We start from the raw sequence: 16,332 nt of genomic DNA on the forward strand, positions 1-16,332 counted from the left end.
GGTTTAAGTCTGATGTGAGGGCTGGAAGGGGAAGGGGCTTTCCCAGAACACCGGTCCCCATGGGCCAGCCCTCCACAGGGCGTCCCCTCGACCCGTACCCACCTGGCTATCCAGTCCAAGCAAGAGAAGCATAATAAAAAAGAGAATGGACCAAAACGTGGGCAGCGGCATCATGGTCACAGCTTTGGGGTATGCAATGAAGGCCAGGCCAGGACCTAGAGGGAAGAGAAAATGGGAGGGGCAGAGGGGGAGGAACATCAGTGACCGGGCCACCCTGGTGCCAGAGCTCACACAAAGACACTCGGGATTGAGGCGATGTCCCAAACCCCAAATGCAGGGAGGAGCCGGGTCTGAATTCTGCCTGGGAGGGGAAGAGCCCAGGCCTGCCTCTCTTTCAGATGGGGTGCACTGGGGCTCAGGTGGGGCCCCGTTTTATCATCTGTCTCCTAGGCAGCAGCACCAATGGCTTCAAAGAATCTGGCAGACACTAGTCATTTGCAGGCGAGAAATGGGACTGAGCCTGGAACTCAGTCTACTGGCTTGAAAAAGGAGCCCCGCCATCCCCCACCCCACCAGAGCAACCACACCAACATTTGCTAGAAGGAAGCCAAGGGGGAAAGACCTGGTTATCTGAACTACTGAAGCCCCCGTTTGTAAAGAGACGGTTTCGACTTCTGAGTTAATGGATAAAACACTGTAGAAGAGCCAAAATCTCCTCAGGGGTGCATGTGAGCACTCCACCTGAGCAGAGCCAAGGCCCAAAACTGAAGGGAGGTGTGCTTGGGGCCAGGTCCCGGGCTCAGGAGACCCTCCGCCACCTCCTCTTTACATCACCACGTGCCCCTGCAGGGCCCTCAGTTTACCCACCTGGGAAGTGAGGGACAGGACCCCAGAAATGCCTCCCCAAGGTGCCTTCTTGTGCTCAGATTCTCAGATGCTAAGACCACTACCCTAGGAAAGGGCTTCTGGTTTCTAAAGAGGGGCCTCTGGCAGATCTGAAGGCAGGGTGTGGGAGACAGGAGCCCCGGCAGCTCAGGGGGCACCTTTCTGACTGGAAACATTCCAGAGTCATAGGGAAAGGTCTCCTCCTGTCTCCAGTGGGCCTGAGGGGAGAAGCCAAGGGGAGGGACCACAACTGAGGCCTGCAGGCGCAAAAGACAGTAGGAAGCAGCAAAAGAAAGGAGGCCTAAAAGGGCCTGGGCTGAAAAAATAAAGTAAAATCCACAACTTTAAAAAAAAAAATAAATAAATAAAAGCAATAATAATTTTAAGAAGTCAAGAAACGTGAAGACAAAAAAGGCCTGGAGGGCGGGATATTTAGAGCAGACATCAGAAACCCAAGGACTGGTTTAAGAATGGAAACAACAAAAACAAAAACAAAAACTTGAAAATAAACTGGACCCAGAGACCACACCGTCGGGCGTCAACCACAACTGTGGCAGCAGGGGCTAGCCCTCCCTACCGGCCAGAGTCTAGCCGACTCCGGAAAACCCGACCATGACCTGGCATCCGCAGGCTGCGGCCGTAGAAAATCCCGTGAGAAGTGAGGGAAGGGGCGCCAGTACCAACCCCAAAGCCCCAGTTGGCAGGAGCCGCATGGGTACCTCGGGGGCCCCTACAGGGCAGCTCTGGCCCACCGGCAGGCTTCAGTGTGTGGGGATTCTTGTCCAGCCGACTGCGAGACAGATGTAAAATGGGGCCCCCCCACCCACCCCCTTGCCGCCCGCCTGGGCCTGGTGGAGGTTTTCTCAACGCGCTCGTTTCTGTATTTCAGTTTTGCCTTTGTCAAGCCAGCCTCTGGGAGAGGGTCTGAGCATCTTTCTCTAAAAGCGCACGGTGAACTATAGAGAGAGAAGTCCATTGAAGGAACGCAGCCGCTCCGAGCACCAACGCATGCCTCTCGGCGAGCAGAGAACGCGCCCCTGCCCGCGCCGCGTGCACTTTGTTCGGCTAAATAAGGATCTGGTTCAAATGCACTTCACTCAATATGGTGCTCGTTAAAAAGCTTATTAGAGAAAATAATCACCCTTGATGTGTCAGCTGCTCAGACATCACCGTGGGGAATAAACGACAAGGTCTTTGAAGTGGACAGGAGGAAGCAAACCACTTAGGGCGATGATGTAGACATATACAAAAATACCTAGTTGTCCACAGAAAAAGATCTATTTTATATATCGAGAGAGAGATATAAATATCCCACCACCAGATTCACTCCATGCTCCTGGCAATTGCAACTGGTTGGTCGGCCCTCGACTGGAAAAAGCCATGCAAAGGAGCTGCAAATTGTCTCCCCCTCATCACTGGAACGGCCACACTCCCAAGTAGGTGTGGATCTTTCTAGAATTACTCTTGTGTCCTCAGTCTCCGGCCTGCTTCTTGGGGGCTCCTGGGGTTGGAAAGCTGCTGTCTGGGACTGGGGGCAACGGAGAGATGTGTGGGGCTGAGCTGGGGACTTGCCCCCCTTGTCCTGCAACACTGGGGTACGTGTAAGGATGGCAGAGAAGGTCAGAGGAGCTCAGATGCTTTCTCACATAGGTGAAGACCAGAGCTGTCATGGGCATCCAGGGTTGGTGGGGAGGCAGGAGGTGGGGGCAGTCCTCAAGGCACAGAGGCCTGATCCTCACCAGCCCAAGCAAGCCTCCTGCTCTCAAGCCATGGGTCTCCTCAACTGCACAGCGTGTAGATGTCTAAATGCACAAGGCTGAGGTATCCCTGAGCCCCAGTGCTAGGGTTCTATGGCTGAAGGAGAAGGACACCGCCCAGTTTCCCATGAGGGTAAGGGCAATGCCAAGGCAAGGGCTCCAGCTGTGCCTGACTCTGGTCCACACTGGTCCCTGGAGTTAGGACATTAGTCTCTTCTCTGGGCCTGAGAGAAGCCTCTACCCCAGACCCTCACTTGCTTCCGTGTAGTCCCAGAGAGGTCCTGAGAAATCGGAAGGTCAGGTGCAGCACAGAGCGTGTACAAAATAACCAAAACCTTCCAGGCAGCTGATGATCACGCGCCAAATGAATGGGCAGGATAGGAGTGAGGTGGAAAAGGGTCAAGGGTAGACTGTGGGGATCCTGGGAGCCTATGGTTCTTAATCCCATATCCAAACCACTGCACTTTATAGCTGCGGTTCTAGGACTTAGAATATCCAGGGGCAAGTCCTAGAATACTGTGGTACTGAGGCTCTACGATTCTAGCAACTGAAGACCTCTCCATTTTCAGGTTCCAGACCCACCCTGTTGGAGCTCCAGGATCCCAGCCTAGGATCCCAGGCTCGGCAGAGTCCATAATTCTAAGATTCTTTCCTCTACTTCCGGAAGGAGCACCCCACCAACAGATCCCACACCCTGAGGGGGTGACACTGTCCCCCCAACCTATGCCCAACTTGGATCTGTCACCGTCCCAGAGGGTGGCCAGCAGGCCCACTGTCTCTCCCTCTCCCGCTGTCTACGGTGGTGCCTGACACAGGGCAGACTCTGCCAGTAACATCGTGGAATGAATGAACGGGTTTGCTAGAGGGAGTGTGCTGGGAGCAAAGTGCAAAATACAGAAACCAAAGCTGAGAAGGTGGTGATGGAATGCCGGCTGGTGGCTGGCTTGGGCCTGAGTTAGGAAAGTGGTTTCTGCTGCTGAAACCAGGAGTTTGCTGGGGAAGGAGAGGGAGGGAAGACCACACAAAAGTAGCTAAATATTCCCCAACTTACCCAACCCCCTCGTTTCTGCTAACCCTTGAGCCGAATTGCAACACAAGTGCTTAAAATTTAGCTTAAAATAACTCTTTGATACTTGGGGGACATCTTGGTGGGGGGGGTCCGTTTCGGAAACCAGGCTCGTCCCCCCCCCAAGCCCCCTGGGGTCTGGCTTCATGCCTGCAGTACTCGGCTTACACACTAGGTGGCAGTGCCCACCACCACTGCCACCAATACCACCATACCTGACTCAGCCACATCAGCAATGTCCACCCCTTGCTCTTGTGCCATGAAGCCCAGGATGGAAAAAATTGCGAAGCCAGACACAAAACTGGTACCACTGTTCAGGCATCCCAGCAGCATACAGTCCCTAAGTTACACATATGTCAGGGAGCAAGTTAATTCACAACACAAGGAAGCCACGCTCCCTACTTCTTCTCTTTTTTTCTTTAAACATCATTATTTCTAAGGTCCACCAGGCCCGCTGGCGTGACACTTGCCTGTACGAGTTGTACTTGTACTTGTTGTAGCTCCCCAGAGAGGTCATGGCTCCCAGGCAGATGGCATAGGAGAAGAATATTTGGGTCCCAGCATCAATCCATACCTGTGAGGGTTTGGGTGGGGGTGGCCAAGAAGAGAGAGAAGGGGCTGTTAGAGCCAGCTTCCTGGAGGAGACGGTACAGGTTCCCGGCCACCTGAAGGACTGCACCTCAAAATGTGCAGATTCTTGACTGCAGTCAAAGCATTTATGCTAGAATGTAAGGTGTCTTTCAAGGCAATATTGAGCTGCAAGGAAGCCCAGAAGTCGAAGAAAAACCCAGTCACTCAGCATCAGGACTACGAGGAAGGGCTTTTGGAGCAGATGGACAGGAATTCCAACTATGAAATGAATGCAAGCAAGAGGGCTCCCGCCTGGAGCCTCAGTTTTCACATCCATAAAATGGGCTCTGCTGCACTACTACACAGGTTCTAAGAATAAAGATTAAGCCCAGTGCAAATACATGCTAAGACTGTTAAGTCAAGGCTGCTATTATTACTGTAATTCCTATCGTCTGGGAACCCACAAGTTGGAGCGGGGAGGAACTCCTTAATGGATTATGCAGGCGAAGCCGCTCTCCAGAACCTTCATCCAGCAGCTCTTGATGGCCACAAAGCTGCCTTCCCAACTGTCCTCTGATGTTGGCCAACCCATCCCCTGCCCGCCCCTATTCTGCCCAGGGCAAGAGGGCAGTGGGAAGTGAGCCAAAGCAGCACAGGACCTCAAAGGCCACCTGAAGGCTGAGGATCCTGGTGGCAAAAGGCCCTCAAATGGGCCAATCAGACATCCCAGGGCTTTCTCCAACCCCCTGTGGTCACGCAGCTGAGCGCCAAGAGGTGGACACTCAGTATCTGCCCCTAGACCCTGAGCTCAGCACCAACTCTGAATTCCAACCTCAGCCAAGGAAGCCAGCAGCGCTCGTGGGCCAACTCTCCCCACAATGCCGCCCTCTAGGCCACTGAGGGCAGAGGCCAGGGCCAAGGAAGAGACGAGCTCATCAAAAGACCCTCCCCAACCCTGCCCCTTTCCCTGGCACAGGGCTGGAAGGAGACCATACTTGGCCGGCCTCAGCAGTTCTCCACATGAAAAGATACACACACAGCTGGAAAGGCCTGCGAGCATGGTGGACAACATGCCACAGCACAGCCGGAAAAGTACTGGGGGCTGATGGCCCAACTCGAACTGCGCCCCCAAGACTGGAAGAAACTGCGCGTCAGCTTAGCTTTCCCACACCCTGCCCGGCCCTGGGTGGGAGGACAGGCTGCCCTGCGGTACCTGTGGGTCCTCGAGACGGCTGATGTCAGGGTACAGATAGAACTTGATGCCTGCGCCTGCACCGGGGAGCGTCAGTCCACGGACCAGCAGCACCAGGAGCATAGCGAACGGGAAAGTGGCTGTGAAGTAGACAACCTGTGGGGGTGGGCGGGAGAGAGTAATTCAGGTGTGCCCGTGGCATCAACCACTGCTGTCGAATTCAAGCATCCTCTCCGAGGCCAGGGGTCTGGAACCAAAGCTTGCTGTTTGATCCTGTGTGTGCTGCTTAGCCTCTCTGGGCCTCAGCTGCCTCCCCTGGAACTTGTGTATAATACCAGTCACCTACCTCATAGATGTACTGAGAATCAGTGAAAACAATACTGAGTATCTAAGCCTTGGAAGTATGAGTGGTGGCCAAAACAGACTCTCTGCCCTCATGCAATAGACATGAAGAAAGAATTTTCTTAATGCAAATTAAGAAAAAAAATGCAGGGTCGCCTGGGTGGCTCAGTTGGTTAAACAGCTGCTTTCAGCTCAGGCATGACCTGATCCCAGCATCCTGGGATCAAGTCCCACATCGGGCTCCTTGCTTGGCAGGGAGCCTGCTTCTCCCTCTGCCTGCCACTCTGTCTGTCTGTGCTTGCTCTCGCTCCTCTCTCTCTGACAAATAAATAAAATCTTAAAAAAAGAAAAAAATGCAAAATAAAACTGTCTAGTCTATGTAAAAGGCTTAGCCCAGTGGTCAGCCTGTGCCAGGATGTATCAGCTAACATTAGAACTGTCAGTAGGACTCTTTGAGTGAAGAACCAGTTAGGGGAGGGTTCAAACCCCAGTTCTGTCCCCTTGCTTGCTGTGTGACCTTGGGCATGATGCTTCACCTCTCTGGGCCAGTTCCCTTATGTGTAAATGGAGACTACAGTAATAGAAGACCTCCATCCAGAGGTGAGGCAAGGGTTCAGGGAGCTGTCTGTACCACCACCTGGCATGTAGATGCTCAAGAAATGGGGCTTATTGTCGACAGTGACTTTGCAAGCAGCACAGGGAACTTCTGGGAGGAAATGAAGCTCTAATGCCCGTTGGCCAGGAAACCTGGAAGGCCCCCCGACTTCTTTGGAGCCGCAAGAGGCCCCACAGCCTTCCCCAGATAACACAGCACATCCCAGGCTGCCCAAGGTCAACTGGAGATGGACACCAGAGATGGACACCAAGGTCAACTGGAGATGGACACCAGAGATGCCTGGACTGTTCCATGGCCAAGGTACCACCCTACTTCCTCTCCTCCACCTGGTCTCCAAACACCCTATGCCCTCAGTTCTCTTGGATGGATCCTTCCCTATTTGTTCCTTCAACGGAGGCGTTTCCAGGCAGGGTTCACGCTTGGGAGGGACTCAAAGATGCGTGGCTCTGAACTGACGGTGAGATCCTGGTGTTTCCAGCAGGGTGCCAGCAGAGCAAGGGCTCCCCGGGCACAAGGACCCTTGATGCTCGCTCCGCCCTGCCCCACAAACTGGCGTGCCAGCCACTGTGTTGACAGAGGAGGGACGGGGAGCTCAGCAGGGCTTGAAGACTCGCCTGGGTCATGCCCAGAGCACAGGAGCCGCAGCCAGAGCCCGTGGAGGTGGACCACCTCACTCTGAGCAAAGGCATGAGGCATTTGACTTCACCGATGCAGCACATACAGTAAGTTCCTGTTGACCAACTGAAATGCTAAGACTGGGTCGCAGAGACCCTGACTCCCTCAGGGTCTTAGGGGACCAGGGGACTAGAAAGGGATGACTACACAGCAAGTGTACCCATTTTGTAGGTGAGGAAACTGACACCCAGAGAGCGGGTGAACATGTCAATGGTGTGGGGAGCTGGGGGCGGAGCTGGGTTACTGCAGGGCACTTCTGGGGCCCACATAAGTACCAGACACCTATGGAGGGTGACCGAGCCTTGAACCCCACCTATCTGGCACAGGAATCCTTGATGGAGCACAATTCTTGGGACAGCCGACATCCCTGTGAGTAGAAACAACCACAAAGGGCCTTTGGAAGAGGGCAGGAGGAAAGCTCTCATGGCCTGCCTGGCTCAGCTGCCCTTGGCCAGCCACCACCAAGCAGCATTTACCGAGTGCTTACTGTATGCCTGGCACTATTCTAGGTGTAGTAGTTACTTTGTTGTACTTAGTTGGTCCCATCCTAACCCTTTGAGGCAAGTTTCATTAAGAACCTCATCTTGAAGGTGAGGACACCAAAGCCCCGAGTGTCCACTGCTTGCCCTCAGGTCACACAGCACTAAAGTGCCCCAGAGCCTGCTGCCCGCAGACAACTGTGGCAGAGCAGGAAAACCCCTTTCATGTCTGGTGCTTTATTCCACTCAACCTTCCCAATGACCAGAGGAAGCCTGGACTCCCCAAGGGCACAGGTTGGAATTCAAGCTCTGTGACTGGCTTGCTGTGAGACCTTGAGCAAGCTACTGTCTCTCTGGGCCTCATTTCCCCCCCTGTGAAGTAGGAGGCTCAGACCAGATGAGGTCTGACGTTCCATCCAGCTCTGCCACTCCAGGGGGAGAGAGAGTGTCAGGGAAGACCCGCTAGGGGTGCCCCAGGCTGGGGTTTGGATCCCACCTCTGCCACCTCCCAGCTGGCGGTTTGGCTTCAGCTCCCATCTGTCTGAGGAGGAAAATAAAGGTGCTACCTTCACCTGCCAGCCTCAAGACACCTTAGCAGGGAGGATTCTCCTGCCGCTCCCATTAGGCTAAAGGGCGGGCCCTACGTCTACCTCTGCTGCTCCTCCCCCATCCCTGACGACTTTTCTCCATCTGGGCCTCAGTTTCCCCAGCCCCCCAATCTTCTCCTGAGGCAGAGAACCCTCCCAACTTCCCAAGGGCAAGGTGGCAGGCGTGGAGGGTGGGAACAGGTCAGGAAGCCACAGAAAGGGTGAAAGAAAGAAAAATCAGCATGCCCCCCCACAAGCTGCTCCTCCCTTCCTGCAGACAGGCCCCCCACCGGTTCCCACCTCTGGGCCTTGCTGCAAACCACACCCAGAGGCCCACAAACAATTAACTGCTGACAGCAGGCTGTCCCCAGAGGGCGGCCACTTCAAAGCCAGCCAGGCCCCACTGGGCTGGGCAACAGGGCTCTGGCCAGAGGGCTTTGTGTCAGGGACACAGGAAACCACCCGGGATGGGGGTGGCTTCCCTTGTTTTCATGTATCAAATCTGTTTAACAAGCACTTAAGGAGCACTTGCTGTGTGCCAGGTATAGGCTATGAGCTTTAGGTGTAGTAACTCATTTAACTGCATTTTCCATGGAGAAAACAGGCCCCCAGAGGTGACATCAGGGGCCCTGGGGTCACAGAGCGAATAGGTGGTCGAGGTGGGATATGTCTTCGGCCAGCTGGCTTCGGAGTCCTGTGTCTTTGGTGTGTGTGTGTGTGTTACCGCAGTCCATCCCCTGATCCAGGACAGGACAGCCCCTCCTGCTCACATAGCCTTGCCTAGTCACACCACCTCATCCGCCTCTTTGGAAAGACACCCTTGTTTTTCAAACTCTGCTGCTCTGAGGACAAGCCCCTGAGAGCCATTCTCAACTTTTCCGTGACTCCCCCGGGATCCTCCTGGGAGAGGCTGGTGCCAGCCGCCGCCAGTGGGCCTCTGGTGGTGGCCCAGCAGGCCTTGCCACGGGACGTGGTATTTTTCCATTCTTACTGGCAAGCCTCTGTGGTTCCTCTGAGCCCATGACCCAAAAGCCCTGTGGCCCAACTTCCCTGGAAACTTGCAAGGACAATTCTTCCTCGTTCCCCTCAGGATGGCCCAGAAGGCAGGAGGGAGACGAGTTAGTCTCCCGCTGCCCTGAACTTCCTTTTGGGGATAAAGGCCTGGGCAGTAGGGGTCACTTATCCCAGAGATGGAGGCTCCTAGAGGTGGGGCCACGTATCTGTGCCCAGCATCTAGGCAGGGCCCAAGGGTCTTCATGGCTGCCCTGTGTGTGTCAGAGGGGGAATCACCAACTCCTTTCACATAAGGGGAAACCAAAGCTTAGAGAAGGAAGGGTACATTCCTAAACTCATGCAGCTGGTGGGAGCAAAACTGAGATCCCAAACCAGGTCCGACTCTGACTGGCCACCCCTACCCCGGGTTTGTTTTCACATATGGGGCAGAAGAGTTGGGGGCGCAGCCTCAGGGCACGTCTGTGGTCACATCAGCGAGGGTACTCCCCTTTGGGTCCCCAGCACTTAACTTCCCATGTGATGGTCTGGACTTGGCACCATCCTGGCTTCATGCCCTACCGTCTGGCTAGATGAGGGAGAGGGCAGGCAGCAAGGGATGATTAGGAGGGGAAAGAATGCAGGATGCAGGACACCCAGGTGGGGAGTTGGGTCTGCCTGGGTTCAAATCCCAGCCTGGCCACGGACACCTCTGGATGTGAGGCTGATGGAACCAGCGGTGATCGACAGCCCCAAGAACGGGGCATGGCGCGCATGCGCAACATAGCCTTTGCCGCCATTCTCGCTCTTTGTTGAATGAATGAAGCCCTGGCATATTCAGACCCTTGGAATGATAACAATTACAAAAAAAGGGAACCGAGGCTCAGAAAGGCCAAGTGACTTGAATTTGGGTCCTGAGCTGTCCAGACTCTTCCTCCATTCACCCCCCGCTGGACCAGCATCAGCCACTGAAGCGGGGCCAGGGCCAGGGCCAGGATGAGGTCTGTCCTGCTGCCCGTGGACCCAGCCCCCACGGCGGCCGTGAACCTGGTCTGCGGCCAGGGCTGAAAGCCATGGCTGGCAGCGGGCGGCAGGCGGGCAGGCAGGCCGGCCATGGAGCTCAAGGAAGTCCACAGAGCCTTACTGTGTTTGTCTTGGCTTCTCTGGGCTGGCCCGTGCTCTGCTATTGTTCTGGGAGCCATGCCTGCCCCTCAGGGGCCTGGAGCGTGAGGAGGAGATTGTCTCCAGGGGCGGGGTTGGGTAGGGGGACCTCTGTCAAGTCACGTCTTCAACTGGCCACAGTTGCAGCCCAGTACCCTCTACATTTTCATTTGATTCTAAACTCCTGCCCCACCCCCTCGCACCACTGTATCTTAAAGGTTGCCCGCTCTTTCTCGGAAACCACAGCTTCCTCCATCAGACTGGGGGCTCCCCCATAGGTCTGGGTCTGATATACCTCAGGGCCTTTGCATTGGCTGTTCTCCCTGGAATATTTTCTCCTCCAGATAGCCACATGGCTTACCCTTTACTTCCTTCAACTCTGTGTCCCAAAGTTACCCTCCTTGGTGAGCCTGCCTGGTCACCCCATTTAAAAGTGCATCCCAGGGCACTTGGGTGGCTCAGTGGGTTAAGCCTCTGCCTTCGGCTCAGGTCATGATCTCAGGGTCCTCGGATCGAGTCCCACATCCGGCTCTCTGCTTGGCAGGGAGCCTGCTTCCTCCTCCCTCTCTCTCTGCCTGTCTCTCTGCCTATTTGTGATCTCTCTCTGTCAAATAAATAAGTAAAATCTTTAAAAAAATTTTTAAAAAAAGCGTATCCCAGAACTTTCTGTTCTCCCTCACCACGTTACTCTTCAGTCCCCACTGACTCCCATGTATTTTACACATTCACCTTGTCGCAACCAACAAATCTCTCAGCTCCCGGATCACAGAGACTTCTGTCTGTCTGTGGACACCCAGCGTATCCCCTGGCTCTATTCCTACAACAGTACCTGACAGGAAGTAGAGGCTCAAAATGTATGAGTACATCAGGAAACGATCATGTCTCCAGCACGGCTGGGGATAAGTGCTCCATAGAAACTTCCAGAAAAACTCACCTCCATGTGGGGAAATAGGAGAGCACAGTGAAGACACGATGGGTGTTTACAACACTGTTTGTGCCAAGCACTGGTGTTGGGGGCACCACATACCTTATTAGAGTCTTCACCTCCACCCATTCTGCACAAGAGAAAGCCAGGGCTTTGAGGGGAGGGAGTGCCCTTGAATAAGCCACTTCACCTCTCCCAGATCAGCTCCCTCCTCATTTGAACAAAGGTGGTAAGGAAATGCTTTGCACATAAGATGGAGGAGGAGTGAAGGGGGTAAAGGGGTGAAGGAGCACCCCAAGGCGCCTGTGGGGATTGCTCGAGGGGCGCTGTTCCTGCCTGAACCAGTGCAATAACGTCACCCTGACCTGATTCCTTTCCAGACTGGGTTTTAGGGCCCTGCTCCAGAATTGTCCCCATTCTGCTTCTGCTCTCCTGGGAACCCAGATCTTGCCCTTAAGTAAATGCTGGGATCTGTTCTGATCTACAACTTCACTTCAAGGGGCTCTTCATCTGGGGAGAGCACGGTCCTTAATGTAAATTCCAGGGCAGCAAAAAGGCCCCTTCTCCGGGAGATGTCACCCCCTGCCCACCACAGTACCTCAAATGCCACCTTAACTTACTCTTTAGACCTTTGGGGGCTTCTAGACCTTAAAGGGATGTTCCCCTGTCAAGATGCAAGTGATAGGAGGGAAATGATAGGTGGGGTTCATATAAAGGCAGGTAAGCCAACTCCTTCTCTGGCCTAGAGCCCCACTGCAGTGATCCCCCCAGAACCCTCCGCACTGCCTTGTCATCACAGTGACCATGACCACGATACTGGCTAGCGTCCTGGTTATCGGGTAACTGTTCAGCTCTAACTTGCCAGTCTTTTAGTTACAGGCTGTCCTTTTCATTATTGGAAATATACCAGTTACACTTACAACCTCAACTGTAAGCTAACATTTTAATAATCAGCTACCACCCGGGTTAATAGCTAACGTTCTGGTCTTCATGTAACCTATTAAATCAGCTGCAAATGTTTCAGCAATGGCTAACGGTCTGGTTAACAACTAACATCTTGGTTTTGAGCAAGTAACTTAATCAGCAGTGAGAAGTTTTCCTTAATTACTGTCATCTTCATTTCCAGCCGAAGTGTTAGTTGTACGATAATTTGGTTAACCAGACTTTGCAACCAAACTCCAACTCTGTGCTTCTCAAACCTCCACGTGCATTTGGATTATCTGGGGATACCGTTCGGACGTGGGTTTTGATTCTCCAAGTGTGGGGCAAGCCCATGGGTCTGCATTTCTAACAAGTCTGTGGGGGATGCTGAAGCTGCCAGTCAGGGCACACTTTGCAAAGCAAGGGTCTGTGTTTGGGGTGAACTGCTGGTAATTAACAATAAACTCACCTTGCTACCTGCTAACTTATCAACACCCCTGTTTGTTATTTGCTAAATCTGCACTGGCAACACCTGGATATGGGAACCAGGAGTGTAGGGAGCTTACGCAGACCCCAGAGAGCCCACCATCTGACTTTCAGGAATTCTGTGAACTAGTTAAACTACCGGGAATGTGAAATCAGACATGGTGGGAGTATATACACCAGGATGTGGGCAAATGCCACAGATCAGGGCCTTACTTTCTTTCAGAGGACTGCTTTAGCAACATACTTGGGCTCTTTGGGCTGGGCTGGTTTCAAGCAGGAGGGTCTGGGGGGTGGGGAGACTCTCTGCTGAGGCAGGGGAGGGATGGACGCACAACTCACCTTCCCTGTGGACTTGACGCCCTTCCAGATGCAGAAGAAGCAGACCAGCCAGACCAGGAGGAGGCAGAGAGCAAGGTCCCACTTTAAGGAGCCAGGGTCGTCGATTCCAGAAGACAAGCTCAGCACGTTGCGCCTTCAAGCAAACAGAGCCACAAGTCAGGTTGCGCCCAGGGACACAGAGAGCTGAGGCCAGGGCTCCCAACAGGCTAGGGTTGAAACCCTGGCTTGGGTGTGTTTCCACAAGCCCCCTCGCCTTTCCAAGCCCTGGAATCCCCAGGGGTCTCTGAAACGGCAATCACCCAGGTCACAGGGGTATGAAGAAGTCAACAAAGGGGACAAATTGAGAGTCCTATGTCAGGTGAACCTGGGTTCAACCCAGTCGGACCTCGGGCAAGTTAAGCACATCTCTATGCCTCAGTTTCCTCATCTGTTAAATGCGTACTAATTCCCATGTGATCGATTCTCAGCAGACCCTTCTTCAGTGTCCACTGTGGGCCAAACACCGGGTTCAAACTTAGCGCTACCATGTGAAAGTCTATGACTTTGGGTTAGTTACCCGACTTCCTGGACCTGAATCTCCTTGTTTGTGAAATGGGGATAACTACCCGACTCTCTGTCCCACCCCTCTTTTGTTATTATTCACCCCTGTTTCATATCTGAATATCCATGAAAATGTAAGCCTCAAGAGGGCAAAGTGTTTGTTCTGTATGTGGCTGCAGAGCACCTACCCACCTCTTTACAGGGATCGCTGTTAAGAGAAAACCCACACGAAGTACCAACGACAAGGTCTGGGATGCAGCCAGCATTGGGTAACCCTTAGCACTCACTCCCGTCCTGGCCTCGAGATGCCCAGATCAGCATCTAGCACCTGAGCAGTGAGGCTCCTCGCCCCAACTCTGCAGGGTTATGAAGGTCTTGAGAAGAGGCAGGGAGACAGTGAGAAGGCTCGCTGGCCTGGCCCAGCATCACACAGCAGAGGCTGGGTCTGTGGAGTCCGAGAACCTCACTGACCTGCAGAAGATGTGTGAGAGCACCTACTCACACACGTCCCTGAGGGGCTGATGCCATCTGAAGTCGGGGTGGGGTTGCACTGGGTGCTAATAGCCAGAAGCCGCAAAACTCGGTGCCAAGACACTGTCCCCATTGTCCCAGAGCGGATACTGCAGCAGTGACTAAGGACAGAGGCATCCAGCCTCAGGGACATCAGGGTGCCCCGTTCCCCTGGCTCCCCAGGCTGCTGAACATGGGAGACAGGGAGCTTGTGCTCCCTGTGTATGAAAAGCCGGGATTCCTTCTAACCAAAGTCAGCTCCTGGTTTGGAGGCCACACACCAGCAAGAGAGGCAGAGAGGGGGCGTGACTTTGTACGCCCTGTAAAACACAGATAACAGCTCCTGCCCCCAGGCCACTGCCTAGGAATGCATTCCAGACCATTCCCTAGCTTCCAGCCAGTTGTGGTCAGGGCTCTGGATGTCAGAAGGTCTGCTGGGCGAGGATACTTCATTGTTTTGCCTTTCCCCACTCCACCCCAGCCCCACCCCGTAGAGAAGCTTCAACATAAGGACCTCGAATAAATCCAAGATCCCCATCTCAAGTGGCATCCAAAGCGAGGCCATTTCTTTGGGCCACTGTTGTGCTCTCAGCACCTAGAACAGTGCACAGCACACAGTAGGGTCTCAAAAGATACCTGCTGAGTGAATGAACCAAGGACTCAACTGAGGATACCAGCAAGTTCACACAGCACTCAGAACCAAGTCATGAAGTATTTCCGTTCACCTCAAAAAGGGCCAGTATTCCTGTCCTTGTTTTTGGTGAGAACCCGGACATTAAGGAGCTCCCCTTGGACACCTCTGATGGTGTGTGCTCAGAAGGTCCACAAGGCCTTTCCAACTTATCATCTGATCCAAGGACTAGAGCTCATATGCCCCATGTTACAGATGGGGAAAACCGAGGCAAGAAAGCTTCAACTGCCCACAGACACGCAGCCAGCGGGTGGCAAGGCTGCCACCCTACACCCAAGCCTGTCAGACTCCGAAAGCCTGTGCTCTGCAGACTGCCCCACACTGCTCCTCCAATAAGCAGACAGAATAACACTGAAACCTTAAAAAGAATCTGCCCAGGCCCCTGCTATGGGCCAGGGTCCCCTGAAGCCTCAAGCCAGGGGGCATCCCCTGAGGCAGGCTGTCAGCCAACCGCATCCCGGCTGGGGCCCTGCCAAGCACGTGGATCTGGCGGCTGCAGCTGCTTTAGAACAAAAAGCCCTTCCCTGCGCAGTCTACCGAGCTCAGCGCCTTCAATGAAGGCCCAGGGCATGCTGGGCAGCGGCCCAAGGCTTCCTTGTGAATGGGCAGCGTCAGGGAGAGTACTTTGCACCTCCACACCTTTGGGCCCGCTGCAATGCCAGCTACACGGTCCTCATGCTGCCAGGGAAGCCTTTCCCGCTGCTCTGCACACAACTGACTGGAGTCCCCGTCTGTCTCCCCAGCCGTCCCCTCACACCAGATGTCACCTTCAGGTGAAAACGTCTGGCCTGCCTACCAGTCTTCAGAGAGCCTGAGAACAAGGATCTCACAGACAGGCACACAGTAGATGCTCAGCTCATGCTGAGAAGGTCCCCAGCCTTTTCTTGTCTCCTCTGGGCAAGTCAGCTGAGAAGCTTGAAACCCCAGAGCCTGAGCTCCTCCCTTCCCTGTGTGACCACACCAAGCAAGGTCGGTTCACGGACACTCTTTCTAAAGCTCCTCCTACCCCTGTGCAGGGTAAACCAGTGGTGCCTATGACAGATGGCAGGCTGGCTCTGGGCAGCCGACCAGCTCCGGAAGCTGGGAAACCAAGTCTCCAAGGCCGGTGGTCATCTTCTTGTAGGAGTTCATGATGCCTCTTGGTGGCACCATAAGGAATGTTCTCTTTGACCCAGCCATACTCCATGCCCGAGCCTCTCTCCCATAATTACTCTTGCACCTGTGGCCAACGACAGGGACCACCCCAAGCTATTCAATACAGCACTGTCTATAGGAGCAACAGATTGGAAACCACCCAAGTGGCCATCAGTAGGGGCTCAGCAGCACAGAGAAGACACAAGGTGAACTCCAATGCCGCAGGGCCTGTGAGACAGTGGGAAAGCTCCCAGTGAGCAGATAAGAAACGATATATCCTGCAGATAAAGTGAAGAAAGCAAGGTGAACGGGGCTTATGGCATGTGCCCTATTGTGTTAAAAAGGGAAGGGGGTGGATGTACATTTGTGCTTGAATGCGCACAGACTATTTTTGGCAGGACACACTAGACGCTGCTGCTCATGGGGCGGGGGACCTGGTGGTGGGACGCGGGGGAGGGGAATGCAC

The 16,332-nt window shown here is 54.0% G+C and overlaps 1 protein-coding gene across 2 annotated transcripts in view; it reads right to left on the reverse strand.

Moving 5' to 3' along the window:
- Positions 1-16,332, reverse strand: part of SLC6A6 (solute carrier family 6 member 6) — an 82,546-nt gene that overhangs the window by 15,880 nt on the left and 50,334 nt on the right. For both annotated transcript variants that reach the window (XM_059390396.1, XM_059390395.1), the window contains 5 exons: positions 12,992-13,124; positions 5,492-5,626; positions 4,179-4,282; positions 3,924-4,048; positions 103-215 (listed from right to left, as the gene is read on the reverse strand). In XM_059390396.1, coding sequence (XP_059246379.1) covers positions 103-215; positions 3,924-4,048; positions 4,179-4,282; positions 5,492-5,626; positions 12,992-13,124 — 610 coding nt within the window. The remainder of the gene's footprint in view (positions 1-102; positions 216-3,923; positions 4,049-4,178; positions 4,283-5,491; positions 5,627-12,991; positions 13,125-16,332) is intronic.

Source organism: Mustela nigripes, chromosome 2 (assembly GCF_022355385.1).
Source record: "Mustela nigripes isolate SB6536 chromosome 2, MUSNIG.SB6536, whole genome shotgun sequence".
In the NCBI taxonomy this organism is placed as follows: domain Eukaryota; kingdom Metazoa; phylum Chordata; class Mammalia; order Carnivora; family Mustelidae; genus Mustela; species Mustela nigripes.